Source organism: Hordeum vulgare, chromosome 3H (genome assembly GCF_904849725.1).
Source record: "Hordeum vulgare subsp. vulgare chromosome 3H, MorexV3_pseudomolecules_assembly, whole genome shotgun sequence".
Lineage (NCBI taxonomy): Eukaryota > Viridiplantae > Streptophyta > Magnoliopsida > Poales > Poaceae > Hordeum > Hordeum vulgare.
The window spans coordinates 85,882,280-85,899,168 of NC_058520.1; the positions used below are offsets into that span (position 1 = coordinate 85,882,280).

General features: G+C 45.4%; 1 protein-coding gene across 1 annotated transcript; it reads left to right on the forward strand.

Annotated features, from left to right (window-relative positions):
* Positions 1-6,808: 6,808 nt before the first annotated feature.
* LOC123443075 (importin subunit alpha-2) lies at positions 6,809-12,356 on the forward strand. The gene is made up of 11 exons (XM_045119325.1): positions 6,809-6,993; positions 7,960-8,179; positions 8,627-8,780; positions 8,949-9,051; positions 9,238-9,422; positions 9,859-9,938; positions 10,532-10,682; positions 11,119-11,200; positions 11,298-11,356; positions 11,456-11,761; positions 11,925-12,356. Exons 1-11 carry the CDS (start codon positions 6,921-6,923, stop codon positions 12,084-12,086), a joined length of 1,575 nt encoding a protein of 524 aa, XP_044975260.1. The 5' UTR covers positions 6,809-6,920; the 3' UTR covers positions 12,087-12,356.
* The last annotated feature ends 4,533 nt before the right edge of the window (positions 12,357-16,889 follow it).

The following is a 16,889-nucleotide window of genomic DNA, read 5'->3' on the forward strand; positions in this document are numbered from 1 at the left end:
TGGACCAAAAGAGACCCTCGAAGCTTTGGAAGAAGGCCATAAGAGCCACGAGGGAGTCACAAGCCCATGGGGCGCGACCTACCCCCCTGGTCGCACAATGCAGGCTTGTGACCTCCCCGTGGGCCCAGCTGACGCAATTCCACCGCCATAAATTCCTATAAATTTAGAAACCCCCAGAAAGAAATCTAGATCGGGAGTTCCACCGCCGCAAGCCTCGCTAGCCACCAAAAACCAATCTGGAGCCCGTTCCGGCACCCTGCCGGAGGGGGAATTCATCTCCGGTGACCATGTTCATCATCCCGACGATCTCCATGACGAGTAGGGAGTAGTTCTCCCTCGGGGCTGAGGGTATGTACCAGTAGCTATGTGTTTGATCTCTCTCTCTCTCTCTCTCTCTCTCGTGTTCTTGAGATGTCTTGATCTCGATGTACCGTGGGCTTTGCTACTATAGTTCGATCTTATGATGTTCTTCCCCCTCTCCCTTCTTGTAATGAATTGAGTTTCCCCTTTGAAGTTATCTTATCGGATGAGTCTTTGAGAACACTTGATGTATGTCTTGCACGTGTCTATCTGCTGTGATCAACTTGCAGGTTTGTGACAATTGGGAACCTATGCATATGGGTTGGCACACGTGGATTCATGTGAGTACTCGATGTATGTTTTGGTGATCAACTTGCGGGTTCGTGACATTGGGAACCTATGCATAGGGGTTGGCACACATTTTAAATCTCCGGTAGAAACTTTGGGGCACTCTTTGAAGTTCTATGTGTTGGTTGAATAGATGATTCTGAGATTGTGTGATGCATATCGTATAATCATGCCCACGTATACTTGAGGTGACAATGGAGTATCTAGGTGACATTAGGGTCTTGGTTGATATGTATCTTAAGGTGTTATTCTAGTACGAACTCTATGATAGATCGATCAGAAAGAATAACTTTGTGGTGGTTTCGTACCCGACAATAATCTCTTTGTTTGTTCTCCGCTATTAGTGACTTTGGAGTGACTCTTTGTTGCATGTTGAGGGCTAGTTATATGATCCAATTATGTTATCTTTGTTGAGAGAACTTCACTAGTGAAAGTATGAACCCTATGCCTCGTTTCCACGCATTGCAATACCGTTCGTGCTCACTTTTGTTACTAGTTACCTTGCTGTTTTTGTAATTTCAGATTACAAAAACCTATATCTACCATCCATATTGCACTTGTATCACCATCTCTTCGCCGAACTAATGCACCTATACAACTTACCATTGTATTGGGTGTGTTGGGGACACAAGAGACTCTTTGTTATTTGGTTGCAAGGTTGCTTGAGAGAGACCATCTTCATCTTACGCCTCCCGCAGATTGATAAACCTTAGGTCACCCACTTGAGGGAAAACTGCTACTGTCCTACAAACCTCTGCACTTGGAGGCCCAACAACATCTACAAGGAGAAGGTTGCGTAGTAGACACCACTTCCCATAACAACCCCAAGCATGTTAGGAGCGCTCATTTATGGAACATAACACCGGTAGCCGAAACTAAGGTGGCAAAGTTGGAACAAAACACCAGGCTAGAAAGCCGAGCCTTCCACCTTTTACCAAGTATATAGGTGCTTTGAATTAAATAGCAATTAATATGGTGATATAACAAGGAACCCATGTTATCACATGGAAGCAACTACACCTGCAACTAGCAACGCTATTCAATGGTTAAGCAAGCAGTAGCATAGCTAATCAGTGGTTTACTAGGTTGTAGAAGGATGAAGGTTTTCATGGCAATGCTGAGAGGCTTATTTAAACAGGTGGTAGGCATCGAGACATAACGATAGAAACGAAACAGTTAGCATGGCAATGATAGTAATGGTATGTAGGGAAATGATCATCTTGCCTGAGATCCGCTTGGAAGAAGAACGACTCCGTGAAGCAGACGAACTGACGTAGTCGAACAGATCCTCACATTCTGACGCGCTTGTGGAACTCTATCGAGACGAAGCAAACCGGAAACAAGAATCAACACACAATATTCACCATGGCACATGCACGACATGATGCAATTCACATATGATGGATGATGAGTTTCAAATATGCAAGGCATGGCATGGCAATTCACATAGTCAAACACTACACATTAAGTGAAGCTCAATATGCAATGAGTTGCATATTGACGGAACTCCACGTTTAATTATTTAGTTCACTCTCGTTTGTTCCCATGACAATATTAAATGTTGTTAAACATGTCAAGGGGTGAAGGACAAATTAAACTACCTATCTAGGCATTTTAAATGAGGCCCAAAACGATATATAACATCTCTGAACTGACCCCATGTGTTACATTCTAAATCTGTCCAGATTTATCCTAATCATATTTTATGTTTGTTAAACACCAAAACAAAGTGGTTCACGTGATTCTACTCGTCGTTATAGTCCATTTACATATATGGCCCATCTCCAACGGAGCTACGATTAAATAACTACGACCTAAACCGTTGCTATCACATCGACACGCAAACCGATACAAACATCATGCTAACAATTTAAAATATGCATGAGAGTTGGAAAATATTATTCTACGCGAAAATCTACACGTTTTACATATACAACTTGTCGCGATCTGACACACGGTTTAAAAACTGGATGCGTTTGAAAATATGCATGTTTTTCTCAAATTAATAAATTCGTTAACCGGGAAAAGAAAAAAAAATCGGGCCGATTCTCTCTACGAGGCAGAAACGGGCTGGGCGCTAGGTAACTAAAACGCGTGCAGGGGCGCTGGATAGAAGGGGTGCTCACCTGTGTGGCCTTGGGCTGGCGGGGTTGTTGAGCCGCGGGAGGCCGGACCGGCGGGGCGGAGCTCGACCTGGCGAGGGAGGCCGACACGGCTCGGCCGCGGGTGGCTGGGCGCGGCCCACGACGGCGAGGAACCGGCTGGGCTGGGCAAATCCGGATCTCGATCCAGATGCGAGGCGATGGGGGCGCTCGGACGAGGAGGTTTGGCGGCGGGGCGGCGCGCTGTGCTCCGGCGGCTGGGACTAACGGTGAGGATGGTGCTCCGGTCGGCAGGCTATGGAGGCTGGGAGGCGGACGATGCGACTGGCCGGCGGTGGGAGCAGATGGCAGCGGGGCTCGGCTCGGGATGCTCGGGCAGCAGCTCGGGAGGAGAGGAGATGCGCTCCGGATGAGGAGGGAGCCAGCGGCTGGCTCGAGGTTTTTTAAACACCGAAAAACCGTCCGACGATAAACCAACGACGGTGCCGCTATGGTCAACCGTTCAGGTATCAAACGGACTCCGATTGCGACGAAAATTGGCAGGTGGCCTACCTACATTATAGTTAGACCGCATGCCAAGTTTCAACCCAATCCGAAAATATTTTATATGCACTTTCAAAAACAATATTTAAGCGATGCGGCGAGCGCGTGCATGTGTGGTTGGTCCCGAAACGATCAATGACAAAAATGGAGAGAACCGACAACTAATAACAGATGCAAGTTTTGAAAACTGACGGCAACGGAGTGCCGATGCAATGCGGATGATGTGCATGATGCAATGATGAATGCGACAAACAAATAAATCACACGACGACAACGGAATAAAAGAGGAATCTTCTGGAGCGTCGGTCTTGGGTTGTCACAGTAAACAACCACTCTTCAGTTCTATTTCAAATGTAGTACTCCCTCCGTTCTTAAATATAAGTCTTTTTAGAAATTTCATTAAGGGACTACATACGGAGCAAAATGAGTGAACCTATGCTCTAAAGTATGTCTATATACATCCGTATGTAGTCTTTTAGTGGAATCTCTTAAAAGACTTATATTTAGGAACGGAGGGAGTACTAAATGATGGTTTATTAGGTTTATTGTGTTGCTCAAATTCCTTTTCTACAATCTGATTTTCACTCCTATATAGGTCATGTTTTTCTTTACTAGCTCTAGCAATGTCATCTTTCATAATATGTTCACGAGACATAGGAAGCAAAGTTATATTTTGATCCTAATGAACAAGAGTATACTGATTTGTCCTACCATGGTGTACATATTTTTTTTATCAAATTGCCATGGTCTACCAAGTTAAATAGAGCATGCTTGCATGGGTACCACATCACAATCAACAAAATCATAATATGTAACAATGCTAAAATGCACACGAATAGTACGTGTTACCTTAACCTTGCCACTATTGTTGAACCATTGGATGTAATAAGGATGAGGATGTGGTCTGGTGGTGAGAGACATCTTCTCCACCATCTCCATGCTAGCTAAGTTGTTGCAACTCCCTCCATCGATGATCACGCGAACATAACGTTCCTTCACAACTCCCTTTGTATGGAACAACTTATGCCTCTCATTTTGCTCAGTCTGTGTTACCTGCACACTTAAAACACGTTGAGAAACTAAGCTTTCATACCTGTCAGCGTAGTCAACAACCATGTATTATGTCTCTTGTTCAGTATCATCTACACCCTGTTCTTCACTTGCAATAAGAGCCAAAGTCTCCTCGTCATAATCACTAGCGGAGTCATATCCACCATCCTTAGTAACAATCATCACACGTTTGGATGGGCACTCTCTCGCATAATGACCTCCACCCTTGCAACGACGATAGATAACCTCATGTGTTTGCCCTATGGATGCCATGGATAAAGAACAACTCTGTGCTGGCCCGAAAGGTGTGCTCAGCTATGGCGAACTTGTAATCTAAACAAAACCCCACTTTCATCAATAAAACTTTCCTCTTATATTCACAATATACGAATTGCAATCTTAATTTCTTGCTTGTTCTTCGTTTGTGTGCAGGAAACAAACCCTCGTGGTTAGGTTGATCGGGCTCCGGCATGGTCAATAACCTCTCAGAGTTGGTTTAGCGATTGCTAAGGCGCAGCGTCCTCACATGTTCGTAGTCGGATCGTCAAAGTCTACTCCACCAAAAACGATAACCGCCATCTCATCGAAAGACAGGGACAACTTTGCCTCTATCAAGTGGTAGGATTGATGGTGGATATGTGGTGGTCATATATGGCAGCAAGAACGATGGTGGTGTGGTGGTGGTATATGGCAGCAGCGATGATGGTAGCGTGGTGGTGGTATATGGCAATGATGAAAGATGGCGCGGTGGCGGCGTGACAACCTATGAACAAAACTCGAAACTCTAAAGGACTAGGCACTAAGACCAACAACTCGACACGACGATGTAACCGCAAATTCAATAAAGAAAAATACTGAAAAGACTATGCAAAGGCTTAGATTGGTTCAGATATGATGATCTAAACCTATTTTTTTTTGGCTTTTTCGTGGACTATAGGTATGAAGAACAGAGGCGATCTAACTACAAAAAACTGATAAAATCTCACCGAGTAACCTGGAAATCTGATACCACTTGTAGAGGCAAAGTTGTCCCGGTCTTTCGATGAGATGGTGGTTATCATTTTTGGTGGAGTAGACTTTGACGATCCGACTACAAACTTGTGAGGACGCCGTGCCTTAGCAATCGCTAAACCAACTCCGAGAGGTTATTGACCACACCGGAGCACGATCAACCTAACCACAATGGTCTATTTCCTGCATGCAAACGAAGAACAAACAAGAAACTAAGATTGCAACCTGGACATTGCGAATATAAGAGGAAACCTTTATTGATGAAAGTGGGGTTCTCTGACACCTTTGTATGGTCGTGGACACAAATGAAGAACGCGAAGTTGCAGCTATGGCGAACTTGTAAACTAAACAAAATCCAAGTCTAAACGACACCCTAAGGGATGTATATATGGGGTAATAGAGGACGAAATTCGTGACCCCTTGGAGGAGGGGTCCGAAACCGACTCTAACTCAGTTTCCCCACACATACAGACTCTAAAAATAGCTTATAATATGATATTTTAAAATTACATGGGACCGACCCAAAAATAAGGTGGCATAGCACCAATAATAGCCTATGGACGAATTTTATAAAGTGGCATTTTGAATATTTCGCCCAAGCCTTCATGCTCTCCTTATGGTGGTTTCAAAGTGCGAAAATCACTAATGAAAACTCCATTGTGCTTTCTCGCGCGTGCACCTTCTTCTCTATGCTTGATCTCACTCCAACGGATATCCTTCTTGTCCATGCTAGGTCCTTCATTCATAAGTACAATAAAAGTATCTAACTTAGGCAACATCATATGTTCATGAACATTCGAAGGATTTTCAAGAAACGAAAGTACCTGGTAATTCAATTGACGTGCACGAGCTCTAATAACTTGTCCAATATATATATAAGCTGGTGATGTGGATGTAACAATAGTATTGATGTCCTCATCACCATGCTCGCCTAGCCATACTTCTTGATCGCCCTGTGCATTTCGGTAGCGAGCGGCTCATATCCATCTATGGCGCCAACGAGTCCATTTGAAGGGAAATGCACCCGCAGATCTACCGACGACGCAGGGTTGCATGTGCCGCGATGCCGGGCCTAAACAGTGACACAAGGAGGCCGAGGAAATCAGGTGGCTTCGATCACCATGGTCACGCGAGAGAGAGGGTTGAGGGGGTGGCGACAAGGTTAGGAGAGAATGGGGGTTAGCGATACCGCAACCTCGCTCGCCCTAGCAGGCCTCACTGGATGCATGAGATGGACATGGCTCATGGCCTTTTTGGCATGATTTGGACATAGTCCAGCTGCGTTCATACATCCTACCAAACAAGCATAAATAAATCAGACGAAAACATTTAGCTTCACTCTCTCCCAAACACTCCGGGCGTATTTAAATAAAAAAAAAACAGAAAAACACCGGGCCGCGGCTCGTCTAGCCCATACGTGCGAGTGCGTTAGTTCCCCATAATAAAACTGAACTATCTCGAACCCGGCCCACCGTACGGTCTTGCTTAGTCTCCGCCCCGTCCCCGGTTTGGTCCGTTCCTATCATCACCGAGCCTCGCAGCCGTCGAGCTCCGCCGCCGTAAACGATGGCCGACGGCAACGCCCCCGGCTCGCCGGCTTCTTCGCTACAGAGCCACCGCTACGCCATCAAGTCCTCAGGTCCCCCCTCCAATACTCTCCTCCCCTCTTTGCTCACCTCGCCGTGCCTCTGGAATTCCGTCGAACAGTTCGCGCACGGCGGTGGGAAAAGCCCTAATAGTCTCCTAAGCAAGCCCAGAAGTCCCTTTGGTTGCCGGGATAAGGAGCGGCGAGCGCGAAGTGTCTCTTGCCTTCTTGGGCAAGAAGCATCTCGCCGACATGGTTCGAGCAGTGCTAGGTCGAGCCGGTTCGAAAGTTTAGCAGTAAGCTGGTACTAGTAGTGTGTCTTATCGTGCCTACTGCCTAGAAACCTTTGGATTCTGGTTGGTGTATCTGAAACTGGGTAATTTAGAATTGGACAGACATCATTTTGGCATGTTGTGAATTGGGACCGAAACCTAGGCAGTAACCTGAAATGCACTTCTGCAAGATAGGTGGCCAATTATAGTAGTTTTGAACAAGGGCACCACTACGGCGCGTGACGGTGTGACCGCGCTGCCACATCGGCATGTTTTTTCGCATGACCCACACGACCGTTTGTGCGGAGTAGAGCCCGTTGCGCCCACAGACAGCGCTCCAAACGTTCCTGCTATATGATTAATGTTTGAACAATTTATAGGAGTGAAACTTTATCAGCTTCATTGTAGTGTCATGTCTGCTGCCACGAGAAAATGCTATTAATTTTTCTAGTGCTTTAACTTTACAAGTGCGTTTAAATCTTATATGCGATTTGCCAAATTACCATGAAAATTTATCTGGTGTATATCACTGGTTAATTATGTGCCAGCGTGGACCAATCACTTGTGACAATAATAGAAGGTCCATCATACTTGTTGGGAGCTTGCTGCTAGAGTGTTAGGTATTACTCCCTCTGTAAACTAATATAAGAGTGTTTAGATAACTAAAATAGTGATCTAAACGCTCTTATATTACTTTACAGAGGAAGTACTTGTTATAGTCTTTAATTGGTTGGGAGTCTGGTTGCAGTGCACAATACGGCAGCTAGCCGGAGGCGTGAACAGGCTATAGCAATAGGGAAGGAAAGAAGGGAAGCCTTAATGCGTGCAAAGCGTGTGTGCCGTGCCCCACTTTCTGGCAACGATGAGGCTACAATTGAAGATGGAGATATGGTTATTGATGAGAAAGCAGATATTGAAACAAGAACTGCTCAAGCTGTTGAAGAATTGAAATCAGCTTTGTCAAGCCAGTATGTGCGGCCTATCTTTTTTCTTCTTCTTACGCAATGCAAAGAAACCCACTGCCACTAACTAGTTAGGTTTGTGGTTCTTCTCGGATATTCCATTTGCTGGAGATCACAATTCATCTTGTAATATTTGCCTATTTGGTTGTGGTGTGTGACTGCGTGGGGAGAAGAATTTTCATTATCCCTTACACATCTCATTATATTGGATTCCAGAAATATATGCTGCCATCTTTATGATTAACACTACCAAATGCGACATTAGTATGTTGGATATTCTGTTTTTTTACCTGGCTTAGTGATTTTCCTCTCCGAGGATACACATCTTTAAGTTGCAAGGTTTGCTTTAAGCACTTGTGGATTTTGGAGAAAATTTACACTCTGGATTATAGTTACTTATTTATGTGAGAAAAGTTTATGGCGTGTATTTTGCAACCATTTTATGCTTCTTAGGGGAAAAGGAGCCCAGAAGAAGAAGATAGAGGCACTTCGTGCAGTGAGACGTGTGTTGTCACAGTCTGTAGTACCTCCCATTCAAGTAGCAATCAAAGCTGGGGCAGTTCCTCTTCTAGTGCAATATCTGTCCTTTGGATCTTCAGATGAACAGGTTGACCATTTTGCACTGGAAAAATACCGACTCCACCTTTCTACATTACCTGGAAAATAACCTCTATGCTATCTATTTACTGTTACACAGTTAGATAGTTCATTGTTAGCATTGCATTTGTTTTTCTGTACTCATCTGAATTATGTCTTACTGATGCTTTTATTGCAGTTGCTAGAGGCTGCTTGGTGCCTTACAAACATAGCAGCTGGGGAGCCAGAAGAAACAAAATCCGTGCTGCCCGCATTACCATTGCTTGTTGCTCACCTTGGTGGTTCGTTTTCTCCGTTTTGTTGGTTAGGAGTAGACAATGTTTTTTTATACCCATTAGGAACACATATTAATCTCTGGTCCTATGTAATGCACATTTCTCACGAAGGTTGTCTAGGTAGACATTTGCAGTTCAGTTGGAGTTCGAGCTTTCCTTATATTAAAAATGTTTCCTGAACTATTTTGTTAGAGAAGAGCTCCACACTTGTTGCTGAGCAATGTGCATGGGCCATCGGTAATGTTGCTGGTGAAGGAGCAGACCTGAGAAGCACTTTAATCGCACAGGGTGCTTTGTGGCCTCTTGCCCGCCTAATGCTATCAAGCAAGGGTTCTACAGCAAGAACTGCTGCTTGGGCATTGTCAAATCTCATCAAGGTTATATCTCTTGCTTTGACTGTATGAGTCCCAAGTTTCTTATGCCAGAGTTCAACAGTTATCTCTTTCCAAGTTCTTGTTCATGGATTATTAGGAGTGCTTCAGCACAAGTTTAAAGTATGCCCTGTTCAGGAATTAGGATTGGTTAAGCTAGCTTAATATGATGGTAAGCTTAGGTCCTTCTGTTAGATATATTAATGAAGGGGTTTCTTACGTTTAAGCTGTATTTTATCTCAGCAAAATTTCAAGCCATATTCAAAACATTTCATGGCATGCATACCTTATGAGGTTTTTCGAAGCCGAATCCCTCGCTCACTCATTTTCTCTTCCTTCTGCTTAACAGTTTTTATCACTTTCAGACTGGTACATATGCATGTAGCTGTTCATGAAGCATCATTGTACTAAAATGTCAAATGTCTGTTCTCTTATAATTCAGGGGCCTGATCCGAAGGCTGCGTATGAGCTTATTAACATCGATGGTGTGCTAAATGCAATCATAAGGAACTTGGAAAAGGCGTATGTCTCTTAATGGACATCTTTCTATTTTGCATTGAACTTCGATTCATTATTTTACTGCACATTTTATGGAGTTTCTAAAATTCATTGATTGGTTTCTTACTCATTACAAATGGGTTCAGTCTTTATCCTTATTAGTTCTTACAGTTACATGAAGAACACTGTTCAAATTCACTGACCTGTGCTTTGTGACATGTCTTCACTGTATGTTCATTATATAGGCATGTAGCAATACTTCCTTTCAATCTCTTCATTAGTTAGTAACCTTGATCGTGTGCCAAGTTGTATTTACTGGACACTTGTTACTTTTCCTTGTGCAATTGTTTAGCCCTGGTTATATTTTTGTGGTATTTCTGAGATGCGTGGACGGGTGCGTGGAAGTTAGCTATCCACGTTCCAGAGCCATGACTTGGCTTCGAGATCTTATGGGTTTCAACTCTAGCCTACCCCAACTTGTTTGGGACTGAAAGGCTTGGTTGTTGTTGTTGTTGTCTGAGATGCATAAATGACATGGAAACATTTACCAAAGTTTACCAGAGTGACATGCATGGTTTTGTTCATTACTGCCAGTGATGAGTTATGTGATCTTTCAGGGACGAAGAGTTAGCAACTGAGGTGGCATGGGTGGTGGTATATCTTTCAGCACTTTCAGAAAAAGCTATCAGCTTAATAGTACGAAGCCATGTGCCTCAGTTGCTGATTGGACGCCTGCTGGCATCTGAGAACTTGCAGTTGCTCATTCCGGTATTGTCTATTTGTTTTCTCTCTCGATCTCATAGTGTTCCTTTCTCTTATTAACAATTTCGGTGCTTTCCCTGGAAATCCTTATTGCTGATAATTTTCATTGTACTTAACTAGTACTGGTCAAATTGACCATATCTTTTAAGAGCAACACGTCATAGTTCAAACTCTAAACTTTCATAACCCTGTGTAGAGCATGTCTGTCAATTTGGTAACCAATGTAATAATGAGCAGGTAATGTCTATAGAGCTGAAGGCTTTTATTAGGACGTGTATTAATTATGATTTGCAATTAATATATAGCTTCTCTATGCATATTTTCTCAGTTATTGTAGCATTCTGTACTTTTTATAAACATCCAATGATCTATATGATGTTACTGTGGGGCAGTGTATGTGATTTCACAACACAGGCAAACTGACACTTCTACGACGAATCAGGTGCTTCGTGGTTTAGGGAATCTTGTAGCCGGGGATGAATACATGGTTAATTCAATCCTAATTGTTGGAAACAGCATCACAGGTTAGCCAATCATCCTTTTGTCTCCAGTTACATAACAGCACTGATGATACTCATCATGAGCTACAGTTTGCAAGTACTAACTGAATATTGCTCTCAGATCAAGCTTTATCAAGTCTTATAAAATGTTTGAAGAGTGACAATAGGGTTCTCAGAAAGGTCCGCTTTTACTCGCTGGCTCAAGTTTACTTCATCTAACCGACATATACTGTATTATTTGATTTATTTATGCTTCAAATTTGTGGACTGCTTATGTAGGAGGCTTCATGGGCATTGTCAAATATAGCAGCAGGCAGCTTTGAGCACAAGAAATTGATTTTCACCAGTGAGGCGACACCTTCGCTAATACACCTCCTGACGAGTGCACAGTTTGACATTCGCAAGGAAGCAGCTTACACCCTGGGCAATCTGTGTGTTGTTCCAGCAGGAAGTACTGAGCCCCCGAACATAATCACCGAACATCTAGTCTCGATCATAAATGGTGGAGCCCTCCCAGGATTCATAAATTTGGTCAGGTCTGCTGATATAGAGAGCGCAAGACTCGGTCTTCAGTTCCTGGAACTGGTGAGGGAATCTTACCGCCTTTTTAGCTATTCTAAACTCATTTTCTAACCTGGTTAACTAGTTACATCTGAAATGTAAACTGTCTCTTCAAGTTGCGTGTGGGTTACTCTCGTTGTATCGAGTTTCTTCAGTTACGTTGAGATCCAAATTACCATAATTGCAGGTGATGAGGGGGTATCCCAATGGACAGGGTCCACAGCTTGTGGAGAGGGGGGACGGCATCGAGGCCATGGAGAGGTTCCAGTTCCATGAGAACGAGGCGATGAGGAACATGGCCAATGGGCTGGTCGACAAATACTTCGGTGAGGATTACGGCCTCGAGTGAGCGGTGACTACCGCCGCCTCGCCAATCTTGCATCTGTTTGTGAACCCAGCAGCAGCTGCTCGTGTACTCAAACTGTAAAATGCAACTTTTTTGTAATCGTGGAATGTATACAAGACTGTCTGAGGTAGCGTAGTTGCTGTGTAACTTGGCCATCGCCATGGACGTGTGTGGCGATGCGGTTGTTGTAGCTGGAAGCTTGAAGTGAGCTGGGTAGCTACCGTAGTACAGTGTGACCTGTATAAGAAGAAAAGATTTTGAGTTTTTGAGTTATACTCCCTCTATACCTAAATATTGTTAGTTAGGGAAAATTAGTCTAGTTTTCCCCAACTGCAATTATTTAGGTAAACGCTTGCCGAAAACCTTTGCGACTATCTTTGCCTAGTTCCAGACCGTGTAGATGGGATAAGCATTCGTGGCCTTGTGCTTTAAGAAGAGTAGAAGGCAACACCTTCTCAACAAGGAGATCTTCCATTTCAAAAAAGGAAAAAAAGAGATCTTCCTGCACGAGCTCATCTTCCACACCAAGTCTCGGGATGTAAATGGTGTTGGGACCCACTAGTTTCATATATGCCATCCGCCTAGTTTCATATATGCCATCCACCGAAAAACCTAAAATTAACCGGAATATATGGACAGCCTAGAAAAACCCAGCGCTAGTCCACAATTAAGAAGGGCACCACCATCAGTCCATCGCTGTCATCTCCACCGCACCACGCCGCCACCTCCCGCTTCCAATCCTTCCTCCCCTGCAGCGAGAACACCTCCGACTGCAGGTAGCCGAACCCGTCGCCGGCGTCGGGCCCGTAGTAGAACTGCGTCGCCGCGCACGCGCAGTCGTCCAGGCATGCCTTCTTGCACGCCTTCTCGTCCACCCTCTCCATGGCCCGCATGCCCGTGCCATGGGCGTTGAAGTAGGCCGTGTCCGGCAGCGACACCAGCCGGTGTTGAGCGCGCCGCCTCGGCGATGACGAGGAGCTGCACGACGTTGGCGGTGGATTCATCGGGACGAAGCCGTGGTTGGGCCTCCGGAAGTTGTCCGCGTCGGGGCAGCTGCACTGCGTGTCGTTCGTGCACACACCGTACGCGCCGCAGACGGTTGGGTACGCGTAGCCTCCGTCTGGAAAGAGGCACAACACGTCGTACACCGGTGCCCAGCCCGAGCCGCAATGCCACTTGTAGAGCCGGAGGTGGCCGTCGTGCTCCAGACGGATGTACTGCACGGTGCCCGCCGCGACGGTGGGCAGCTGTATGACGGCCACCGACGGAGGTCCGGTCCGGGCGGAGACCGTGAGGCTGCCGTTGGTGTACGTCGCGTAGGCGCCGACCGCGGTCTCGCCGCCGTGTGCCGTTGGTTCGCGACCCGTCAGCGCGCGTATGTACATACACGCAACATGGCGGCGCCGACGGGCTGTGCCGGTGGCCAGCTCATTGCCCGCCGTACGCATGTGCTTGCGCATGTACATCGTGTACATGGTTTTCTTGTAAATGTTCCTCGAGCTGAATCTGGAGGTTTAGTAGCCGTTATTTAAACTTTATTTGTTATGTACACTAGTAGAAAATGATCCATTTGTCCCTATTCGAGAGGCCCATTAGCCCCGGTTTCGGAACCGGGAGTAAAGGGTCGGGACTAAAGCCCAAAACCTTTAGTCCCGGTTTGCTTACCAACCGGGACAGAAGGGTCTTCACGTGGTCGCTGCGGGGAGCCCAGGCAGGAGGAACTTTAGTCCCTGATCACACCAACCGGGACCAAATGACATCCACGCGTCAACGTCTAGCCAGAGCTGGGGTTTTTGTTTTTTTGAAGGGGGGGGGGGGGGGTTGGGGGGTTTTGGAGGGTTAATTTAGTGGTTTCATATTGTGTTAGCTAGCTAATAGGAAGAAGTGTCCTCTCTTTCTCCATGCTTGGTTGACGCTAGCTACTATACATATAGAAAAAACTTGAAGGTAGCTAATAAGAAAATGAAGGAAACCATTTACAACCCCTAACATTTTTTACAATATAACACCTTTTACAATCCCTAACATCATCTACCTAAGATCCAATCACAAATAACCCACATAGTATTCTCCATCTTTAGATATGACGTGGTCAAGAAAGAATCCCGCCAATTCCTCTTGAATTGCTCGTATGCGATCATGTGTTAGGAGTTCATCCCCCATCTGCCAGATCTAATTTAAAGAAGGGGGTCAATACATGCATATATATGAATAAAACTCAACACAATTGATGGTAATATATAAAATTAAATTATGAATATTATTTACATACTTGATATTGTTTCTCAGATAAGCCCGCCCGCTCAGAGGTCGAGCGGCGAATGAACTCGCATATGTAGTATGCACATAATCCAGTCCCATCTTCCTGGTACAAGCACTTTATGAGAATAGAGTTCAATCAAACTGATAAGCAAGCATGGTAATGATATATTGATGAAAATTTGAATCAATTAGAGATGCGCGGAACTAGCTAGTACTACTTACTTTGGGGTGCGTAAATTGCAACTCTTTTTTTAGACCGGGAGCCTTTTTGGTGAACTTCTTCCAAACCCTGCTAGGCAAAGAAAATGATTACTTGATATCAGGAAATTAACGAAAGTTGCATGCCGATATGGTCCCGATATTGACTGAACTTACATCTTGAGCATTGCAGTCATGTCCGCATAGTACTCGGGATCTTTATGTCTTGAGTTTAAGACAATTACTTTTGCCCCGTCAAGCTTAATGGATAGCAGAATATAGTGGTAACTGCGCACACATATATAACTCATCAATTACATTACTTAACCTCGAGTAAGCGAAAACGAGTATACAGAGAAGACAACAACACTCAATTGAAGTTGTAAGGAAAGAGTATTTCCCTTTTGTTTTGATTTATAAGGAACGACTTTAGCAAGTTGTCCTCGGTCTCTTTGGTCGAGTTTCGTACCGACCATTCATTTATGGCATCTGGGCTAATGAACCCAACGTCGAAGATTCCTGCTTTTTTTAATTCAACGTTCTTCAATCTGCATAATATATATAGTGATGATAATTATATATATACATGCAATGAACGAGCTGAGCTAGGGACTTAACTATAGAAGTAATACTTACAAACAGTAGGAAGTCACGAGTTGTTTGTCGAGGGCCAGTTGATTGTATAACTGAAATAACTCCACAAATTCAACATGCATCACTGGAGCTCCGATGAATTCATGCTCTGGTTTCACTTCCATATAGATAGTGTCTTTCACAGACTCCATGCAGGTTTTCATGTACCACTCATGCAATTTGTGCATCATCGGTGTTAGAGGAGGATGACCAGGTTTGATGAGAGGCTTCCCATGCACGTATTTATATTTTTCTTCTGTTACCTCAGCCGTTTGAAAAATTACATCATCCCCCAAGTAATCACCATGATTGCTATCGGGCACCATCCCTGGAGGATTAGCGACGATATCGCTAGACACCTTGAGCGGGGGGGGGGGGGGCACGATGGCTTCTCCTGTTAGCCGAGCTGGGGAATTGTTTTCCCACTTCTTCGTTTTTCTAACCTTGCATCACTGCTAGTCGCCGGAGCGGTGGTGTCTCTCTTCCGCTTGAGAGAAGGAGGAGGAGGAGGAGGACGAGTGCCCTGATCACTCGCCGGAGGAGGAGGAGGAGGCGGAGTGCCCTGACTCGTCGTCGTCGTCGTCGTCTTGTCGGAGGCGGAGTGCCCTGACTCGCCGGAGGAGGAGTGCCCTGATAAATCTCCAGAGGAGGAGGAGGCGGAGTGCCCTGATCACTCGCCGGAGGAGGAGGAGGAGGAGGCGGAGTGCCCTGATCACTCACCGGAGGAGGAGGCGGAGTAACCTTTATCGCTGGAGGAGGAGGAGGAGGAGGCGCAATGCCCTGACTCGCCGGAGGAGGAGGAGGCAGAGGCGTCCAGTTTGGAAGCTTGATGCACTCCTTCTACCATAGACATGTACTCCTCACAGCATGAACCAACTTATTATCCCCTTCACCTGTAGAGTGGTCAAGCTCGAGCCCCTCAAATCCCTCCATTACTTCATCCACCATCACAACAACAAAGCCATGTGGAATCGGAAGGCAGTGAAAAGTTCTGTTGGGTTGAGGAGGTGCAACACAGCCGATAACAGCCTTAAAAGTGAGGTTCCGGCATTTTGTCATAAGCTCGCAATGTTGAGCCTCCATGATAGTATCCATGGGGTAGCTAGGAGCCGTGAAGTCAGGCTGAATGAGCTCCGTGGAAGCCATGCTGCTTTTTCGCTGAGATGGCGGGGTAGCTTCTGGGATAGCTTCGTGCCGTTGAGATGGTTGGCCGGCAGCTCGCTCGCTCTCAAGTTCCTCTAGCTTTTGTAGTCTTGCTTGGATCTTCTGCATGTCGCTCAGCTCCGCTTTCCTCCTTCTTTCCCGGCTTCTGTAACCGCATGCGTAGGGAAACCAACCTTCCACAAAACGGAGCCTGGTGTCCCTCGTATTCGTCCAGGGTTCTCAGCATTCCCTAGGGCTTGAGTCAGCTCATCCTTCTCTTTGTCGGGAATGAACATCCCTTCGTGCACTACGGTGATACACTTTTGAAGCTTGTTGATGGGTATTGCAAGTTGCTCGTTCATCCAACGACACTTCTCTGTTTCAGGGTCCAAAGTTCCCCCAACCCCGAAGAACCAAGTCCTTGAACGGTCTGTCCAGTTAAATGTCCGTGGTTTGACCCCTTTAGCAATCAGGTCATTCCCAGCTTTGTCCCACAACGGACGGGCTTTGAGGTAGCCACCTGACCCCATGTGATGGTGATGCTGCTTGTTTGCAGCATTGTTCTTGTTT